This window comes from Bison bison, unplaced genomic scaffold, assembly GCF_000754665.1.
Source record: "Bison bison bison isolate TAMUID 2011002044 unplaced genomic scaffold, Bison_UMD1.0 scf7180017864182, whole genome shotgun sequence".
Classification (NCBI taxonomy): domain Eukaryota; kingdom Metazoa; phylum Chordata; class Mammalia; order Artiodactyla; family Bovidae; genus Bison; species Bison bison.
In genome coordinates, this window is record NW_011494754.1 from 502,283 (window position 1) to 519,070 (window position 16,788).

Here is a 16,788-nt window from a genome sequence, read left to right on the forward strand (position 1 = left end):
GAGAATCCCATGGACAGCAGGCTACAGTCCATAGGGTTGTAAAGAGTCAGACATGACTGAAGAGACTTAGCACACATACACAGATGATCAAAGTTTGTTAAATAGGCTGCATCCCTAGATTTTCTGCATCATTTCTCTTTGGCCCTACTGATTCCCCCCAAATAAACAATGGAGTCAAAACAGCAGGCCCAATTCCTGATGAGAATGATCTGTCTACACAGTCTCATGAAGTCACCTGGACAAGCTCCATCATGTCTTTGACAAACCCATCCACTTCTGGGCCTTCTAGGGCTCCAGTTTTACTCTGAAAGATGAAAGATCCAATCAGCCAAATATAATTTTAAGTTAAAAAGCTTAAAGAATAAATTACACAAGTAGACCAAATCAGTATTCTTTTGTGACTGCAAACAAGTTTGGAAATGGCCTGTTCTAACATGTTCTCTGTGTAGGACATGCATGCTCCACATAAATCAAAAGAATTCAGTCTAAGTAACTCCCCTCATGTAATCAGTGAAATGGTTTGGAATAGTTTTGATGGAAGCAGTAGTCTTTAGTTCCTTACTGTGACAAATAGCATTAAAGACTATACCAACTTTATTTACTTCCCAAATACTAGGACTCAGTTCAGACTAGTGCTAATTACACGTTCATTGACCCTTTGAAGGACATATTACCATTTTAAGATTTTGCTTTATGATATAGCAATGATTTAATTATTATCAAAACACATTTTAAATTCAAGAGGCACTAGATTGAGTGAGCATATTAGAATTATTATATGGTTCATGTATAAAATATTTTTTACCCATTTTATAAGAATGCCTATAAAAGTACAATACATATTAAAATATTTCAGTATTTTACTTTCTTCTCTAAAGTTTCAGTTATGACAGGTTATCCATTTTCTTCAAGGTTTTTTAATCCTGAACCTTTAACATATCATTAAAAAAAAAAAATCCATTTCCTTAGTGTGTTTTACCAGACACTAGTACAGTAATTGCTATATGCCAGGAACTCCTCTAAGAGCTTTACAAACATGAATTCACTTTCCCCCTATTTCTTTAGATTGGGTGTGGTTTTTTTGTATAACTATTTGCTTTTGTATCTGAGCATACTAATATAGAGACCAAGAAGGAGAAACTTTCTTTTAGTTTGGATATAAGGCACAGAAAAAAAGAAAAAACTACTTTATTCTCTTCTCCATTAATACTCTTATGTCTGTTTTTACTTAGTTCTCAAAGTTTTACTATAGAGAAGCTAAGGGTGCCTTGACGTAGCAACACACATGTGTGATTGCTGTTCATTACACAAGGTTAGGGTCTGCGAGTAGGATGACACCACATAGGGACTAAACAAGCTTCCTACCTAAAGATGGCCAGCATAGTATATCAAAAAGGCACACTTACAACATCATAGTGAGCAAAGATTTTCTCAAAGTCCCTTTTTCTTTCTTCAGAGGAACAGGCCTATGTATGGAGAAAGTAGTATGTCAGTCAGTAATGTGAAACTTCTGTGGTACCATTCCTCCAGGGTCTTAGGCAACTTTTATAAACTTTGAGTCAACAATCCTTAATCTCTTTTAATTCCAGCACTGAGCTTTGTCAGTCTCTAAACTGAAGGTAAGAGAATTACATGCCCATCTTCCCTTCCTCTGAAATCTGTGGAGAAACATAAATGATACAAACCCATCCGGAGAAGTGTCACTACTTACATCCATTTTAAATTGGAGAAGGAAGTTTTCCTGAAGAGCCAGAATCCTAAACAGGAAAAAACCCAAAAACAAAAAATGTAATCCATGTGATGATCTTTCAGCTCTCAATTAGAAGTAAAATGTATAATTCAAGTGTGAGGAAAGGACAGGCAATTTCCAAGTTATATTCTGCAGAATAGGATATGTGCTTGGAAAACAGGAATTTATACAGTACAAAAATTAAAGAAGGGAAAGACTTTCACAGGATTTAGTAGTCACCGTAGACATTTAAAAACTCCAGCAAGATTGCAGGTACAAGGTCATATGCAAAATTCAGTTTTTCTATATATTAGTAATGGCCAACCAAAAAAGAAAGCAAGAATACCATTCCACTTATAATAGTATCAAAAAGAATAAAATTCTTAGGAAAAAGTATAAGAGACCCTTAGACTTAGTGATTTTTTCCAACATTGATCTATAGTTTTCAAAAACGACCTAAATATTATTGCAGCCATGAAATTAAAAGACGCTTGCTCGTTGGAAGAAGAAAAGTTATGACCAACCTAGACAGCATATTAAAAAGCGAAGACATTACTTTTCCAGCAAAGGTCTATCTAGTCGAAGCTATGGTTTTTCCAGTAGTCATGTATGGATGTGAGTTAGACTATAAAGAAAGCTGGGCACCAAAGAATTGATGCTTTTGAACTGTGGTGTTGGAGAAGACTCTTGAGAATCCCTTGGACTGCAAGGAGATCCAACCAGTTCATCCTAAAGGAAATCAGTCCTGGGTGTTCATTGGAAGGACTGATGTTGAAGCTGAAACTCCAATACTTTGACCACCCAATGCTGGGAAAGATTGAAGGCAGGAGGAGGAAGGGACGACAGAGGATGAGATGGTTGGATGGCATCACAGACTCAATGGACATAAGTTTGAGTAAACTCTGGGAGTTGGTGAGGGACAGGGAGGCCTGGCGTGCTGCAGTCCGTGGAGTCGCAAAGAGTTAGACATGACTGAGCAACTGAGCTGAAATATTGAAGGACATCCATGATCAGGAATTAGACTTAATATTGTTAGGATGGCAATATGCCTCAAATTTATCTGTATATCCAACACAATTACTATAAAAACCCCAGGTGCCTTTTTTGAAGAAATTGATAATCTGATTTTATAATTCATGTGGAAGTGCAAGGGATTTAGAATACCCATAACTATCTTGAACAAACCTTTGAAAATCATTCCTGATTTAAAGACTTACTCAAAGCAACAGTAAGCGAGATAAGGTGGAGTGTACAACATAAGATGTAGCACTATCATAGGGATAGATACGTGGATCAATGGAATAGAAAGACAGTCTAGAAATACACCCATACATTTATGGTCAATTGATTTTTGCCAAGGTCATTGAATGGAGAAAGAATAGTTTTTAAAGAAATGGTGTTGTGGCAAATGGATATCCACATAGGCTCCTACCTCATACCATATATAAAAATTAACCCAAAAGGTATCAAAGGCCTAAAAGTAAAAAACTTAAATAATAAAACTCTTAGGAAAAAACATAAGGATAAATCTTCAGAAGCTTAGATTTTTGCAGTGGTTCCTATATATGACACCTAGAACGGAAGCAACCAAAACAAAATTCTGTAAAATTAAGCAAAATTAGATAAATTCAGTTCAGTTCAGTCACTCAGTCGTGTCCGACTCTTTGCGAACCCATGAACTGCAGCACGCCAGGCCTCCCTGTCCATCACCAACTCCTGCAGTCCACCCAAACCCATGTCGATTGAGTCAGTGATGCCACCCGACCATCTCATCCTCTGTCGTCCCCTTCTCCTCCTGCCCTCAATCTTTCCCAGCATCAGGGTCTTTTCAAATGAGTTAGCTCTTCGCATCAGGCGGCCAAAGTATTGGAGTTTCAGCTTCAAAATCAGTCCTTCCAATGAACACTCAAGACTAATCTCCTTTAGGATAAACTAGTTGGATCTCCTTGCAGTCCAAGGGACTCTCAAGAGTCTTCTCCAACACGACAGTTCAAAAGCATCAGTTAGATAAATTCAGTTCAGTTCAGTCACTCAGTCGTGTCTGACTCTTTGCGACCCCATGAATTGCAGCACGCCAGGCCTCCCTGTCCATCACCAACTCCTGGAGTTCACCCAGACTCACGTCCATTGAGTCAGTGATGCTATTCAGCCATCTCATCCTCTGTTGTCCCCTTCTCCTCCTGCCCCCAATCCCTCCCAGCATCAGAGTCTTTTCCAATGAGTCAACTCTTCGCATGAGGTGGCCAAAGTACTGGAGTTTCAGCTTTAGCATCATTCCTTCCAAAGAAATCCCAGGGCTGATCTCCTTCAGAATGGACTGGTTGGATCTCCTTGCAGTCCAAGGGACTCTCAAGAGTCTTCTCCAACACCACAGTTCAAAAGCATCAATTCTTCGGCGTTCAGCCTTCCTCACAGTCCAACTCTCACATCCATACATGACCACAGGAAAAACCACAGCCTTGACTAGTCGGACCTTTGTTGGCAAAGTAATGTCTCTGCTTTTGAATATGCTATCTAGGTTGGTCATAACTTTCCTTCCAAGGAGTAAGCGTCTTTTAATTTCATGGCTGCAGTCACCATCTGCAGTGATTTTGGAGCCCCAAAAAATAAAGTCTGACGCTGTTTCCACTGTTTCCCCATCTATTTCCCATGAAGTACGCCTCATCAAAATCAAAAACTTTTGTTCTTCCAAGGATACAATCAAGAAAGTAAAAAGGGAACATATACAACGGGGGGGAGAAATTTTGCTAATATCTGATAGTATCCAGCATATGTAAAGAATTGCTACATATGCTACAAAGAATTGCCACACATTGCTACGTATTTTAATTTCCAATAAAAGGAAAATTAACCCAATTTTAAAGTAGGCAAAGGATCTGAATGGACATTTCTCCAAAGAAGATGTACAGATATCCATGAAAATATGTACAAAATCATTAGTCATCAGGGAAATACAAATCAAAATTACAGTGAGGAACACACCCACTAGGATGATGCCAACAATCAGTGCTGGTTAGAATATGGAGAAATTAGACACAAACCTTCGTACAGTGTTGGTGGGAATGTAAAATGGTGTGTCCACTTTGGAAAGCTGTTTAGCAGTTTTTCAGAAAAGTAAGCACAGAACTACTATATGAATCCCGAATTCCACTCCCAGCTATATAACCAAGAGAATCAAATACTTATGGTCACACAGAAACATGTACAAAGGTGTCCATAGCCTCATTATTCATAATAGCTAAGTAGTAGAAGAAATAACCTGCATGGTCATCAACCAATGAACATATAAACAAAACAGTATATACATACAGTGAAATACTATTCAGGTATAAAAAGGAAATATCGATACATGCTACAGCATGGATGATCCTTGAAAACATTATGCCAAGTGAAATAGCCAGACACTAAAGACCACGTATTGTATGATTCCATTTATATTAAATGCCCAGAATAAACAAATATATAGGAACAAAAAGTAGATTAGTGGTTGCCAGGTACTGGTGGGAGAGGGGAGGAGATAATAATTCTTAATGTTATGCAGTATCTTTCTGCCTTAGTGAAAATGTTCTGGAATTAGGTAGTGGTGATGGTTGAGCAACCTTATGAATATACTAAAATACACTGAATTGTACACTTTTTTAAAGGGTGAATTATATAGTATGTAAGTTATATTCAATAAAAGTTACCTATTTCTCTTTTCTGCATAATTTCAATTGTACTTCAGTGGAATTGAGTCAGTTTCAAAAGACTAAAACCTTGCATTTATGTTGTATTTATAATCATGAGTTTATATATAGCGAAAGGTAGAAAAAATATAACAATTTGGAAAATTTTGCTTCTCTGGGTGTCCAGGGTAGAGAGAATTAAATTAAGCCAAATAGAGAGTAGAACATCCTGGGACTCAGCAAGGAATACTGTTCTCATCTATTTGTTGACATCATATTTTAGAGTTTTTAGACATTTTTTTCCTTTGGAAAGAAGCTTGTATATAGAGTAATAGGGCTTCATTTCAGAATTAGGGATAGAGAAAGAAGATTCCCATGAATAAATATTTTAGGACTTTTTTGTCATTGATTTTGTTCCTTATTGCTGCTGTAACAAATTACCATAAACTTAGTAGCTTAAAACAACACAAATTAATATCTTATAGTACTGGAACTCAAAAATCTGAAATGGACTTCACTGGTGTTTCATGGTGTTGACAGGGTTGTATTCCTTATGGAGGTTTTGGGGGAGAATCTGTTTTCTAGCGTTTTTCAGCTTCTAGAAGCTGCCTGCATTCTTTGGCTTATAGCCCCTTCCTCTACTTCAAAGACAGCAATATAACAAATTTCTCTGTGATTCTGATCTTCTGCCACCTCCTTCCATGTTTAAAGGACCCCTGTTATCATATTGCATCCACCCAGATGTTTCAGAATAGTCTATTTTAAGGTCTGTTACTTAGCAACATTAATTCTATCTGCAACCTTAATTATCTTTGCCATGGAAAATATGATATTCACTGGTCCTGGGAGATCACGTCTCACCTTTCAGAAGGGAGAGTGTGCTGTCATTAAACTCCTAGGAATGTGTTTCTGAATCTTTGACACCACTTCCATGCTACTTACCTTGCCAAGTCATTAAGATCCAACCGGCCATCTTTATTTTTGTCAAAGATCTTCATCTGGAATGCAGAAGGGGAAAGGACTGTAAGAAATACGTGTAATGGGAATTCATTTTGAAAGTCATTAAAGTGCTTTGCTAGTTTGTTCTTCTGATTATATATTTAAATTGGCTGAAGCTGACTCATAGGGTCTCTTCCTACAGAGGATAGAAGAAATATTTTTTCCATGAAGGCAAAAGTAGCTGAGGAGGATATGATACAGGAGAAAGTCTCCCTCTATAAGCCTCAGAGGACTGTAGGAAGGTAGAGAGACAGTGAGGCAGAGATGAGAGTGAAGTAGACAGATGTGTGAGCTCACTCTACTGGAAAGGGGTTCTGGAGGGAGAAGGGCACCGGCTACAGAAGGACAACACTGAGTGTGGAGAGTTGCTGTGGCTTCGCTTTCTCTGGACACTCTGAGATCCCAAGGATTTGGATGCTGAGTCAAGGACTAGTAGGCCTTCCATGGAGGCAGCTGAGTATGAGATGGTGTGGGTCAGAGGATGGGGGTGGGTCGCTGAGTCAGCAAGCTGGAAGGAGGGTGTGGCAGAGAATTAGTGGTCTGCATTCAGCAGGAATTAAAGGATGGCTTCAATCATGAGCATCTGCAAGGTAGCAGCAACTGTGTGGTCAGGAGGCATCACCCTGGAAACCAGAGCACTGTATCCAGGGACCTGGACTCCTCCCCTTCACCATGAGGTTCTCAGGGCCACTTTTCTCTCCTTACCCACCTTGATGTCATTTTTAGAGAAGGGTCTGGCTGAGAAGTCTTAAGATGCCGAGCTCTTCCTTACTCAAAGAGGCTGTTTAAATTTATTAGATCAGACTAAGTTTTAAACAAGATAGGATTAAAAATTAAAATGGAGAAGACCAGATTGGTTTAGGCAAGGTAGAGGAGACACATTTTTTTACATATCTAAGTTGTACTAGGAGTAGATTTTGTGACTTAGCAACATTTTGGTGGTGTAGGATATTTCTAAATATATCCTTATGAGGAGGCTGTACAGGGAAGAAGCAGTGAGATAATCTGAGGATAAATCTAACAGATTTTTACATTAAAAGCATATGAGTCCTTCCTTCATCTTTCCTCATTCTCGAAATCAAATTTATTTTTACTATTTGAAGTGAATTTGAAATCCCATTCTCCCCAAACCTTGGCATCACAAATGTGCATTACAAAATTTATTAAAACACAGAAGCCATCTTGAAAAGATAGAATAGTTGCTAATCTGGTTATATGAATTTATCAGGATTTTCTTCCTCCCCAAATTCAATTACAAAAAGATCTCAGAAAATGACCAATTTATAAGACGGAGGGGAGAGTAAGCTCCTAGTAATTCATGATCTCAGTAACTGAGAAAGTTGTTTGTAAATAGGTTTGTACTAACTCATGGAAGTACATTTGATGAATTTTGAATGTTTGGCAATTTCTGTGGCAGGCAGGGGACATAATGGTTTCTTAATTTTTAAAACTCTAATAGTGAACTTTTGTAGAGCAGCCAACACTTCATATTTTATTTCATTTAATCGTCACCACATTCTTAGAAGAAATAGATGCACGCCATACAGGCAGGGAACTGGAATTTAGCAAGATTAATTTGTCTAAGAAAGTAGTAAGATTTGAATCCAAGCTTATCTGTCACAAGAACTCTTTCCATAAACCAGGCTCTTAGCTTTACAGGCTCTGGACTTCTCATGGTTAATGTAGTACATGCTTTATTTTTGGTTATGAAAGGAAACATCTGGTGCCATAGATTATGCCAGAGATGTGGTATTTACTTTTTCTGATTGCCCTTCTTTCTGTGAGAAAGCAAAAAAAAAAAAAATTCTATTTATGTGAGTTTCCCTCTGACCTTTGTGGACATTTGCTCATGGTACAAGTCGCTCATGGAGGGCTTTGGTGGTTCATGGGGGTGGCAATGGGGACAGGATTCCATTCTGGGGACTTCCCTGGTGGTCCAGTGGCTAAGACTCCCATGTTCCCAATGCAAGGGGCCCAGGTTCAATCCCTGATCAGGGAACTAGATCCCACATGCCACAACTAAGAGTTCACATGCTGCAACTAGATCCCTCATACTGCAAGTAAGCCCCAACAAGGCCAAACAGTAAAAAAAAAAAAAAAAAAGATTCCATTTTCATCCCAATGTTTTTCAGGACTAAGTACACGAAAGGTTCTATAAAGTCTCTAGAAATGGAACACAATGACTTACTGACACACTCCTTAAAATTCTGTAGGCCAGCAGGTCCCCATCTTAGGCAAAAGACCCCTCAGAGTCTGTAGTTATACCCAGCATTCTCCTAAGATTGAATAATAGCTTTATCTTAATTTTTAAGATCCATATAGATGCCATCTGGTGGGGGTTTAGTCATTAAGTCGTGTCTGAGTCTTTGTGACTCCATGTACTGTAACCCACCCAGGCTCCTCTGTCCATGGGATTTCCCAGCCAAGAATACTGAAGTAGGTTGCCATTTTCTTCTCCAGGGGATCTTCCAACCCAAGGATCAAACTCATGTCTCCTGCTTGGCAGGTGGATTCTTTACCACTGAGCCACCTGGGAAGCCCCAGCAGATGCCATAGTGATTGTAAAATACAAATTCATTTAAAGCCATTACTGGGTTAATCATAACTTCTTACCAGAAACAAGAGATCCAAGGTATGACTACAGTCTATGAGTTTTTTTTAACAATTGTTAATTGATAATTTGAGATAGAGTGCAAGGTCAAAAATATGTAGATAGTTCAGAGCAAAGAGTACAAAGTAAAAGTCCTTCCTGTCCTTATTGTAGAGATAATTACCATTCATAGACTGTATCCTTCCAGAAAATTTTTAAACATTTTAATATACCTCTCAATTTTTTTTTTTTAATATACCTCTCAATTTTTTTTTTTTTTTTGGACAAATAGGACCACATTCTATGTATTATTTGCAACTTGCTTTTTAAGCAATATTTTTGGAAATCACTCCTTAACAGGTGTTTTTGTTTCTTTGTTTACTTAAAAACAGATTCTCATTTTTAAAAAGTCTGAATATTGTTGTCATATACACTCTCAAAAAGGATTTAGAGCCCCTTCCCAGGTTACTAAGTCAAGAATTGTATGTTGAATAATTGGGCTTCCCTAGTGGTTCAGCACTAAAGAATCCACCATCAATGCAGTAGACACAGGTTCTATCCCTGGGTCAGGAAGATCCCCTGGAGAAGGAAATGGCAGCCCACTCCAGTATTCTTGCCTGGGGAATCCCATGGACAGAGGAGCCTAGCAGGCAATAGTCCATGGGGTCGCAAGAGAGTCGGATATGACTGAGTGACTAAAGAACAGCAACAGATGTTGAATAGTTACCATGTGTCTAACAACATGCAAGGCACTATGAGAGACTCTCAAAAATCACTAAGGTGGTACAGGCTTTTAGGAGCTTACAATGTAATTGGAGCAGCAAAAATGAATATCTGAAATAAGATTCAGCATTATCTCCTTGACACTGAGACAAAGAAACAGAACAATGTGTTAGAATACTGAAGATACTGAGAAAGGATATGGGACTTCAGATAAGTCCCGAAGGAGGGCCAGCTTGAAAGGTGGAGATTCACTGGGCTGAGGAAGATCCCCAATGAAGCAGGTCTGTGGGGGAAGGTCAGAAGGTCAATCCTGGATATGCTAGGTTTGAGAGGCATATTGGGCATCCAACTGGAGACATACATTCAAGTACGTGCAAGCAGCTCAGAGAAGTACTCTCAGTTAGAGCTATAAACTGGAGGAGGTCACCATTAGCTGCTTTTTAAAACCATGAGACTGGGTAAGGTCACCAGTAGCATAATGGTGGACATGGAGGAGAAGAGATTTCAAGAGAGCCTGGCAGGGGAGGGATAAATTTGGATTGGAGTGTGAAATAAACACACGACTGTATATAAGTTGAGAGCTCCAAAGAATAGCAAAGAGAGATAAGAAAGCCTACCTTAGTGATCAGTGCAAAGAAATAGAGGAAAACAATAGAATTGGAAAGACTAGAGATCTCTTCAAGAAAATTGGAGATACCAAGGGAGCATTTCATGCAAAGATGGGCTCGATAAAGGACAGAAATGGTATGGACCTAACAGAAGCAGAAGATATTAAGAAGAGGTGGCAAGAATACACAGAGGAACTGTACAAAAGGGATTTTCATGATCCAGATGATCATGATGGTGTGATCACTCACCCAGAACCAGACATCCTGGAAAGTGAAGTCAAGTGGGCCTTAGGAGGCATCACTGTGAACAAAGCTAGTGGAGGTGATGGAATTCCAGTTGAGCTATTTCAAATCCTAAAAGGTGATGCTGTGAAAGTGTTGCGCTCAATATGCTAGCAAATTTGGAAAACTCAGCAGTGGCCACAGGACTGGAAAAGGTCAGTTTTCATTCCAATCCCCAAAAAAGGCAATGCCAAAGAATGCTCAAACTACTGCACAATTGCACTCATCTTACATGCTAGTAATTCTGACATCTCCTCCATGTCAAAATTCTCCAAGCCAGGCTTCAGCAATATGTGAACTGTGAACTTCCAGATGTTCAAGCTGGTTTTAGAAAAGGCAGAGGACCCAGAGATCAAATTGCCAACATCCGCTGGATCATCAAAAAAGAGAATTCCAGAAAAACATCTATTTCTGCTTTATTGACTATGCCAAAGTCTTTGACTGTGTGGATCACCACAAACTGTGGAAAATTCTGAAAGAGATGGCAATACATCATCAGGTATACATCATCAAGACCAACTTACCTGCCTCTTGAGAAATTTGCATACAGGTCAGGAAGCAACAGTTAGAACTGGACATGGAACCACAGACTGGTTCCAAATAGGAAAAGGAGTACATCAGGGCTATATATTGTCACCCTGCTTATTTAACTTATATGCAGGATACATCTTGAGAAATGCTAGACTGGATGAAGCACAAGCTGAAATCAAGATTGCCAGGAGAAGTATCAATAACCTCAGTTATGCAGATGACACCACCCTTATGGCAGAAAGTGAAGAAGAACTAAAGAACCTCTTGATGAAAGTGAAAGAGGAGAGTGAAAAAGTTGGCTTAAAGCTCAACATTCAGAAAACTAAGAGCATGGCATCCAGTCTCATCACTTCATGGCAAATAGATGGAGAAACAGTGGGAACAGTGACAGACTTTATTTTTTTGGGCTCCAAAATCACTGCAGATGGTGACTGCAGCCATGAAATTAAAAGACGCTTACTCCTTGGCAGGAAAGTTATGACCAGCCTAGACAGCATATTCAAAAGCAGAGACGTTACTTTGCCAACAAAGGTTCGACTAGTCAAGGCTATGGTTTTTCCAGTAGTCATATATGGATGTGAGAGTTGGACTATAAAGAAAGCTGAGCACCGAAGAATTGATGCTTTTGAACTGTGGTGTTGGAGAAGACTCCTGCGAGTCCCTTGGAGTGCAAGAAGATCCAAACAGTCCATCCTAAAGAAGATCAGTCCTGGGTGTTCATTGGAAGGACTGATGTTGAAGCTGAAACTCCAATACTTTGGCCGCCTGATGTGAAGAGCTGACTCATTTGAAAAGATCCTGATGCTGGGGAATATTGAAGGCAGAAGAAGGGGAACAACAGAGAATGAGATGGTTGGATGGCATCACCGACCCAACTGACATAAGTTTGAGTAAACTCTGGGAGTTGGTGATGGACAGGGAGGCCTGGTGTGCTGCTGTCCATGGGGTCGCAAAGACTCGGACACGGCTGAGCAACTGAACTGAACTGTATGTAAAATAGATAACGAATAAGGACCTACTGTGTAGCACAGGGATCTCTGCTCAGTATTCTAATGGCCTATATGGGAAAAGAATCTAAAAAAGTGTATAACTCATTCACTTTACTGTGCATCTGAAACTAACAAAGCATTGTGAAAAGTGAAAGTGTTAGTCACTCAGTTGTGTCCAACTCTTTGCAGTCCCATGGACTATATCCTACTAGGCTCCTCTGTGCATGTAATTCTCCAGCTAAGAATACTGGAAGGGGTAGCCATTCCCTTCTACAGGGGATCTTCACAACTCAAGGATAAAACCCCAGTGTTCTGCATTGCAGACAGATTCTTTACTGTCTAAACCAACAGGGAAATCAACTATATTCCAATAAAAATTCAAAAAAAGCCCAGTTGTGTCTTAGGTTGGCTTGGATCAGAGACCTAGGGAAGGAAGCAACTGGAAGTTAGATGCTGTAATCCAGGCATGAAGGACGAAGAATGAGAGCTTGGACAGGGTAGAGGATGGGGATATTCTCTTTGTGTGACACATTCTCAGATTTCATTGTTTTTGCAAAAGTTCACATTCCATGCTCTAATTAGGTATATGAGTTTAGTATGTCCCACATGTATAAGCTTACATTTTTAAAAGCTCAATATTACCTAATAATATTCTTTTTAGGCAGCTAATCCTCCCCCCTGCCAGGTGCTAGCAGCCCCTCTTAATTAGGTGTCATAATTGAAATTTGTTAATAGTTTCCCTCCTTGTACAGAACACTAATTAGGAGTTTAGGTGAGACAAGGTTGCAGACCTTAGCTCTTCTCTTCTGATTGGATGTTCTGCCTTGACTTGTTCATTGTTCAGGTTTCAAACAGTTTTCAAATACACCAATCCTTACTTGGGTCAATTTGAATTCATTTAGTAGGTTACATCTAAATAAAGCATTTAATGCTAAACCTTGGAACCACTTCTTTAATGCAGTGTTGCTCTGACTGTGTCCATTGCTCAGTAAAAAGCCATTAAAGCAGCAATAAAGTGATTTCACACTTGGTGTATCACTTAGTTAAAGCTCAGATTCTCGGAGTCTTTTTAAGTGTTGAGTTTCTAAAAGTTAGTGTACCCAAAAGTCTTTAGGGAAATGTAAAAGACCTTTTTAAAAAAACAAAACTGTAGCCCAGTTCCCATATCTGTTCATTGGAAAATTATAAATTGCCTCTGCAATTTAAGAAAGAAAAATGAAATAGATGAGCCTGAATCTCATTAAACTGGTCTGATTTTCAGGGTAAACTCAGACCCTTGGGTGGAAACTCTCACTAGATTCTTGGACACTTATCTGTCTCACCAGTGCATAAAGGACCAATGAGGGGTCATCTGGAGTTTGATTGATCATGGTCCTATCCTCATGGGATAGTTTGGAATAAAAATGAATGCTTAACTGTAGCATGCTTGAACAGAAGCAGCAAGGGGTTTAAACTATGAAACAGACACATAACGTGAATAACAGGACAGTCTTGGTCCATGGACATCTCTCAACCTAGATACTCAAAAGTTGGTTAAGACCGTACAGATTCCCCTCAGCTGCTTCTCAGGACTCTCAGCTTCTGGATCTAAGCTCAAAGTCATCAAAAGTGTACATTGCTGTTTATGTCTTCATTTCATTGATTTTCCTCAGGTCAGGGCATTCCGTTGTAAGGGCTGCCAGCCTGAGGTTTCTTAAATGTAAACCGTAAGACTGCGAAGAAAAGAGCTTTGGGCAACTAGGGTTGCAGGGCTGATGCCGATGAGCAGAATCTCTTTTCAGCCAAATATCGGCTTTATAAACAGTCTACATGTCTCCTCCCTGCCTGCTGCTGCTGCTGCTAAGTCGCTTCAGTCGTATCCGACTCTGTGCGACCCCATAGATGGCAGCCCAACAGGCTCCGCTGCTCCTACCTCTTACGATGGGGTGTTTGACTGAGGTGACTGACGCCTGGGGCTTTATGCAGCCACAGTTCACTCTTCTTCCCTTTCTCCCTTCCCCAGTTTAATCAATCAATGTTCCTCTCTTCTCCAGAACAATTTTGTAGAACCCATTCTTGTTTCCCTTTGTCTTTCATTGCTTTGTTTCCTCTTTGGTGTTTAATAAGATGTCAGTTTGCAGGATTGTTTAGGTACTTCATGAGGATAAAAATCAACTTTTCTGGGTAATAAATTCTGTTTTGGCTGTCAGAGCTCCTGTATTATCTATCAAAATATTAAGAGAATCCTAATCTCCTAACATGGCCTTTTCCTCACCTTGCTCTTCATTTTATTCATAGGGATTTGTACCTCTTCTTGATTTCTCATAGAGCTTAACCCTCCTTCTTTTGAAAATTTTCAATTTTATAATTCAGCACTTAGACTTTCAGTCATAAGTGTTTCAGTCTGAATACAGTTTAAAGATAGATTGGGGTCTGGGAATTTCCACTCCATCCTTATCATCTCTGACCTGTAATCCTCAGTTTTTTCATTTATAAAATAGATTATTTATTTAAATACTTATTTCATAAAGTTTGTGTAAGAATCAAGTGAGATGTTTGAAAAGTGCTTTGCACAGGGCCTAGCACAAAAGGAAGTCTCAATTATTATGATTAAGATATTTAGTACCAGAACAACACTGGCAGTGTTTCAATGAAAATAAAGTACTGCATGTTAAGGAAGCATCTTTTAAAAGTTTAACTTTAATTCTGTTCACCTACCTTTTCTTTTTTAAAAAAAAATTGAAGAATAGTCGATTTACAATGTTTCAGGTATACAGCTAAGTGATTCAGTTATGCCTATATATGTGTATATATATTCTTTTTCAGATTCTTTCCCATTATAGGTTGTTACAAGATATTAAATAGTTTCATGTGCTATACAGTAGGTCCTTGTTGTTCATCTGTTTTATATATAGTGGTGTGTATCTCTTAATCCCCAATTCCTAATTTATCCCTCCCCTGGCCTTTCCCTTTTGACCACCTAACTTTTCTCGTCCTGCTTTCCTAAAGTTCTAGACTTGCTGCTTCATTGTAATGCATCTTGTTTTTATTATTTTTTTAATCAGGAAAACTTTTTAAAAATAGTTTAATTGCATTTTAAGGTGATGTCGACGTATTTAAGGACTAAAGGGAAAATTGGACTCAGCTGCTACTTACAGGTAGATACAGTATGGCAGTGACATGCACAGCGGGGATGGAAGGGAGGGACCAGAGTGAATTTTTGCTCCTTTTCCCTTTGTTTTTTTTAATCAAATTTTCTCCCAGTTGGAAAACTCTATAAGGTCAGAGACCATATCTTGGTTGGTAGGTTGTCCCTAAATAGTTGTTGAAGGAGTGAACTCACATCTTTGTGTGAACTAGTTTACCAGATCACATTCTAACTGGAGAGAAAAGCATTAAGAGAGCGGGGGTTTTGGTGAGGGAGCGGGTGTTCTCCGTCACTGTGAGACCCTACCCCTCAGACCTGAAAAACCACTTCAGACTCAAGAAAAAACACAGTGACGTGACTTCCAAGTCCATGAGGACAAATCCTAGGCTTGTCCTGCTCTGATTGTCTTTTCTGGATTTGCTCTGCTCAGTCTCCTCAGCTGCCTGTAGCTCTAGCCGTTACTCCTATAGATCCTACTTGCCGTCATCAGCGTGGGGCTCCCATCTCCCTGTCTGTCTTATACACTGGGCTCAGTGTGGCTTATCCCCACTCTCTGGATGACTCTGTGATGAAGGATCCCAGTGAGAGACCTAAGGATGGAGCCCAGCACTCCCAGGCACCCTTTCTGGTTCTGCCCTGGAGGATCTGGGTTTTTTATTTTTATTTTTTTTAATTTCAATTTATTTATTTTAATTGGAGGCTAATTACTTTACAATATTGTATTGGTTTTGCCATACATCAACATGAATCCGCCACAGGTTTTAAAAAAGGAAAGAGAACAAGGAGAATTTCAGAACACAAAACACCGCTGGAGGATCGTCAGATCTGCGCAAAATGCTGCTATGTGCAGTATGTAGTATGGAAGACACCCCAAGAGGGAGCAGGAATCACGCTGGGGCTGGAGGGTCATGAGGAACACACATAAGAGAAGCAGGAGGATCCCAAGGGCAAAGTTTGCTAACACTGTCACGGTTTATTCCTAGCTGTCTATTAGGTAATAACAGAATTCATTAGGGAGTCCACTGTGTGCCAGATTCCACGTGAGGGCTAAGAACATACAAATAAGATGCCACCTTGCCCCAGATGAATCACAGGCTAGTGGAGTGCAAGATCCGTAAACAGTGTCAGTGTCACCCTTGACTCTTAGCTGTCTGATCAGGAAATCCTACTGATTCCATCTTCAAACAGATCTAGTTCTCATCTCTTCTGCTTCCCAGCCCTGGTCCAAGCTGCCATCCTTTCGCCTGGATGAAGGGGTGGCCTCTTAACAGGTCCCCCTGATTCCCTCCTTGCCTGTTTCAGGTGTGTTTCAACACAAAAGCCAGCTCATGGCACCCTCTGCTTCAAACCCTCCGTCTCCCTCCAGCTAAACCACCAAGTTCTCAAAATGGCCCCCAAAGCTTGACTTGGTCTGGCCTCTGTGTCATCTTTTCTTACTCTGCTCCAGCCACACTGGTCTCCTTCTGTTCCTGGAAATCCTAGGCACACCTCTGACCCAGGGGCCCTGCTTGCTGCACCTTTGGTCATTTCTCAAGCTGCATCATC

The 16,788-nt window shown here is 39.7% G+C and overlaps 2 protein-coding genes across 14 annotated transcripts in view; one reads left to right on the forward strand and one right to left on the reverse strand.

Annotated features, from left to right (window-relative positions):
- Positions 1-16,788, forward strand: part of SLC17A1 (solute carrier family 17 (organic anion transporter), member 1) — a 240,445-nt gene that overhangs the window by 167,354 nt on the left and 56,303 nt on the right. The gene's annotated exons all lie outside the window — the stretch shown is intronic.
- SCGN (secretagogin, EF-hand calcium binding protein) overlaps positions 1-16,788 on the reverse strand; it is a 53,476-nt gene that overhangs the window by 6,340 nt on the left and 30,348 nt on the right. The window contains exons 7-10 of the mRNA XM_010843460.1: positions 6,337-6,392; positions 1,712-1,757; positions 1,407-1,466; positions 236-304 (exon numbers count right to left, since the gene is read on the reverse strand). Coding sequence (XP_010841762.1) covers positions 236-304; positions 1,407-1,466; positions 1,712-1,757; positions 6,337-6,392 — 231 coding nt within the window. The remainder of the gene's footprint in view (positions 1-235; positions 305-1,406; positions 1,467-1,711; positions 1,758-6,336; positions 6,393-16,788) is intronic.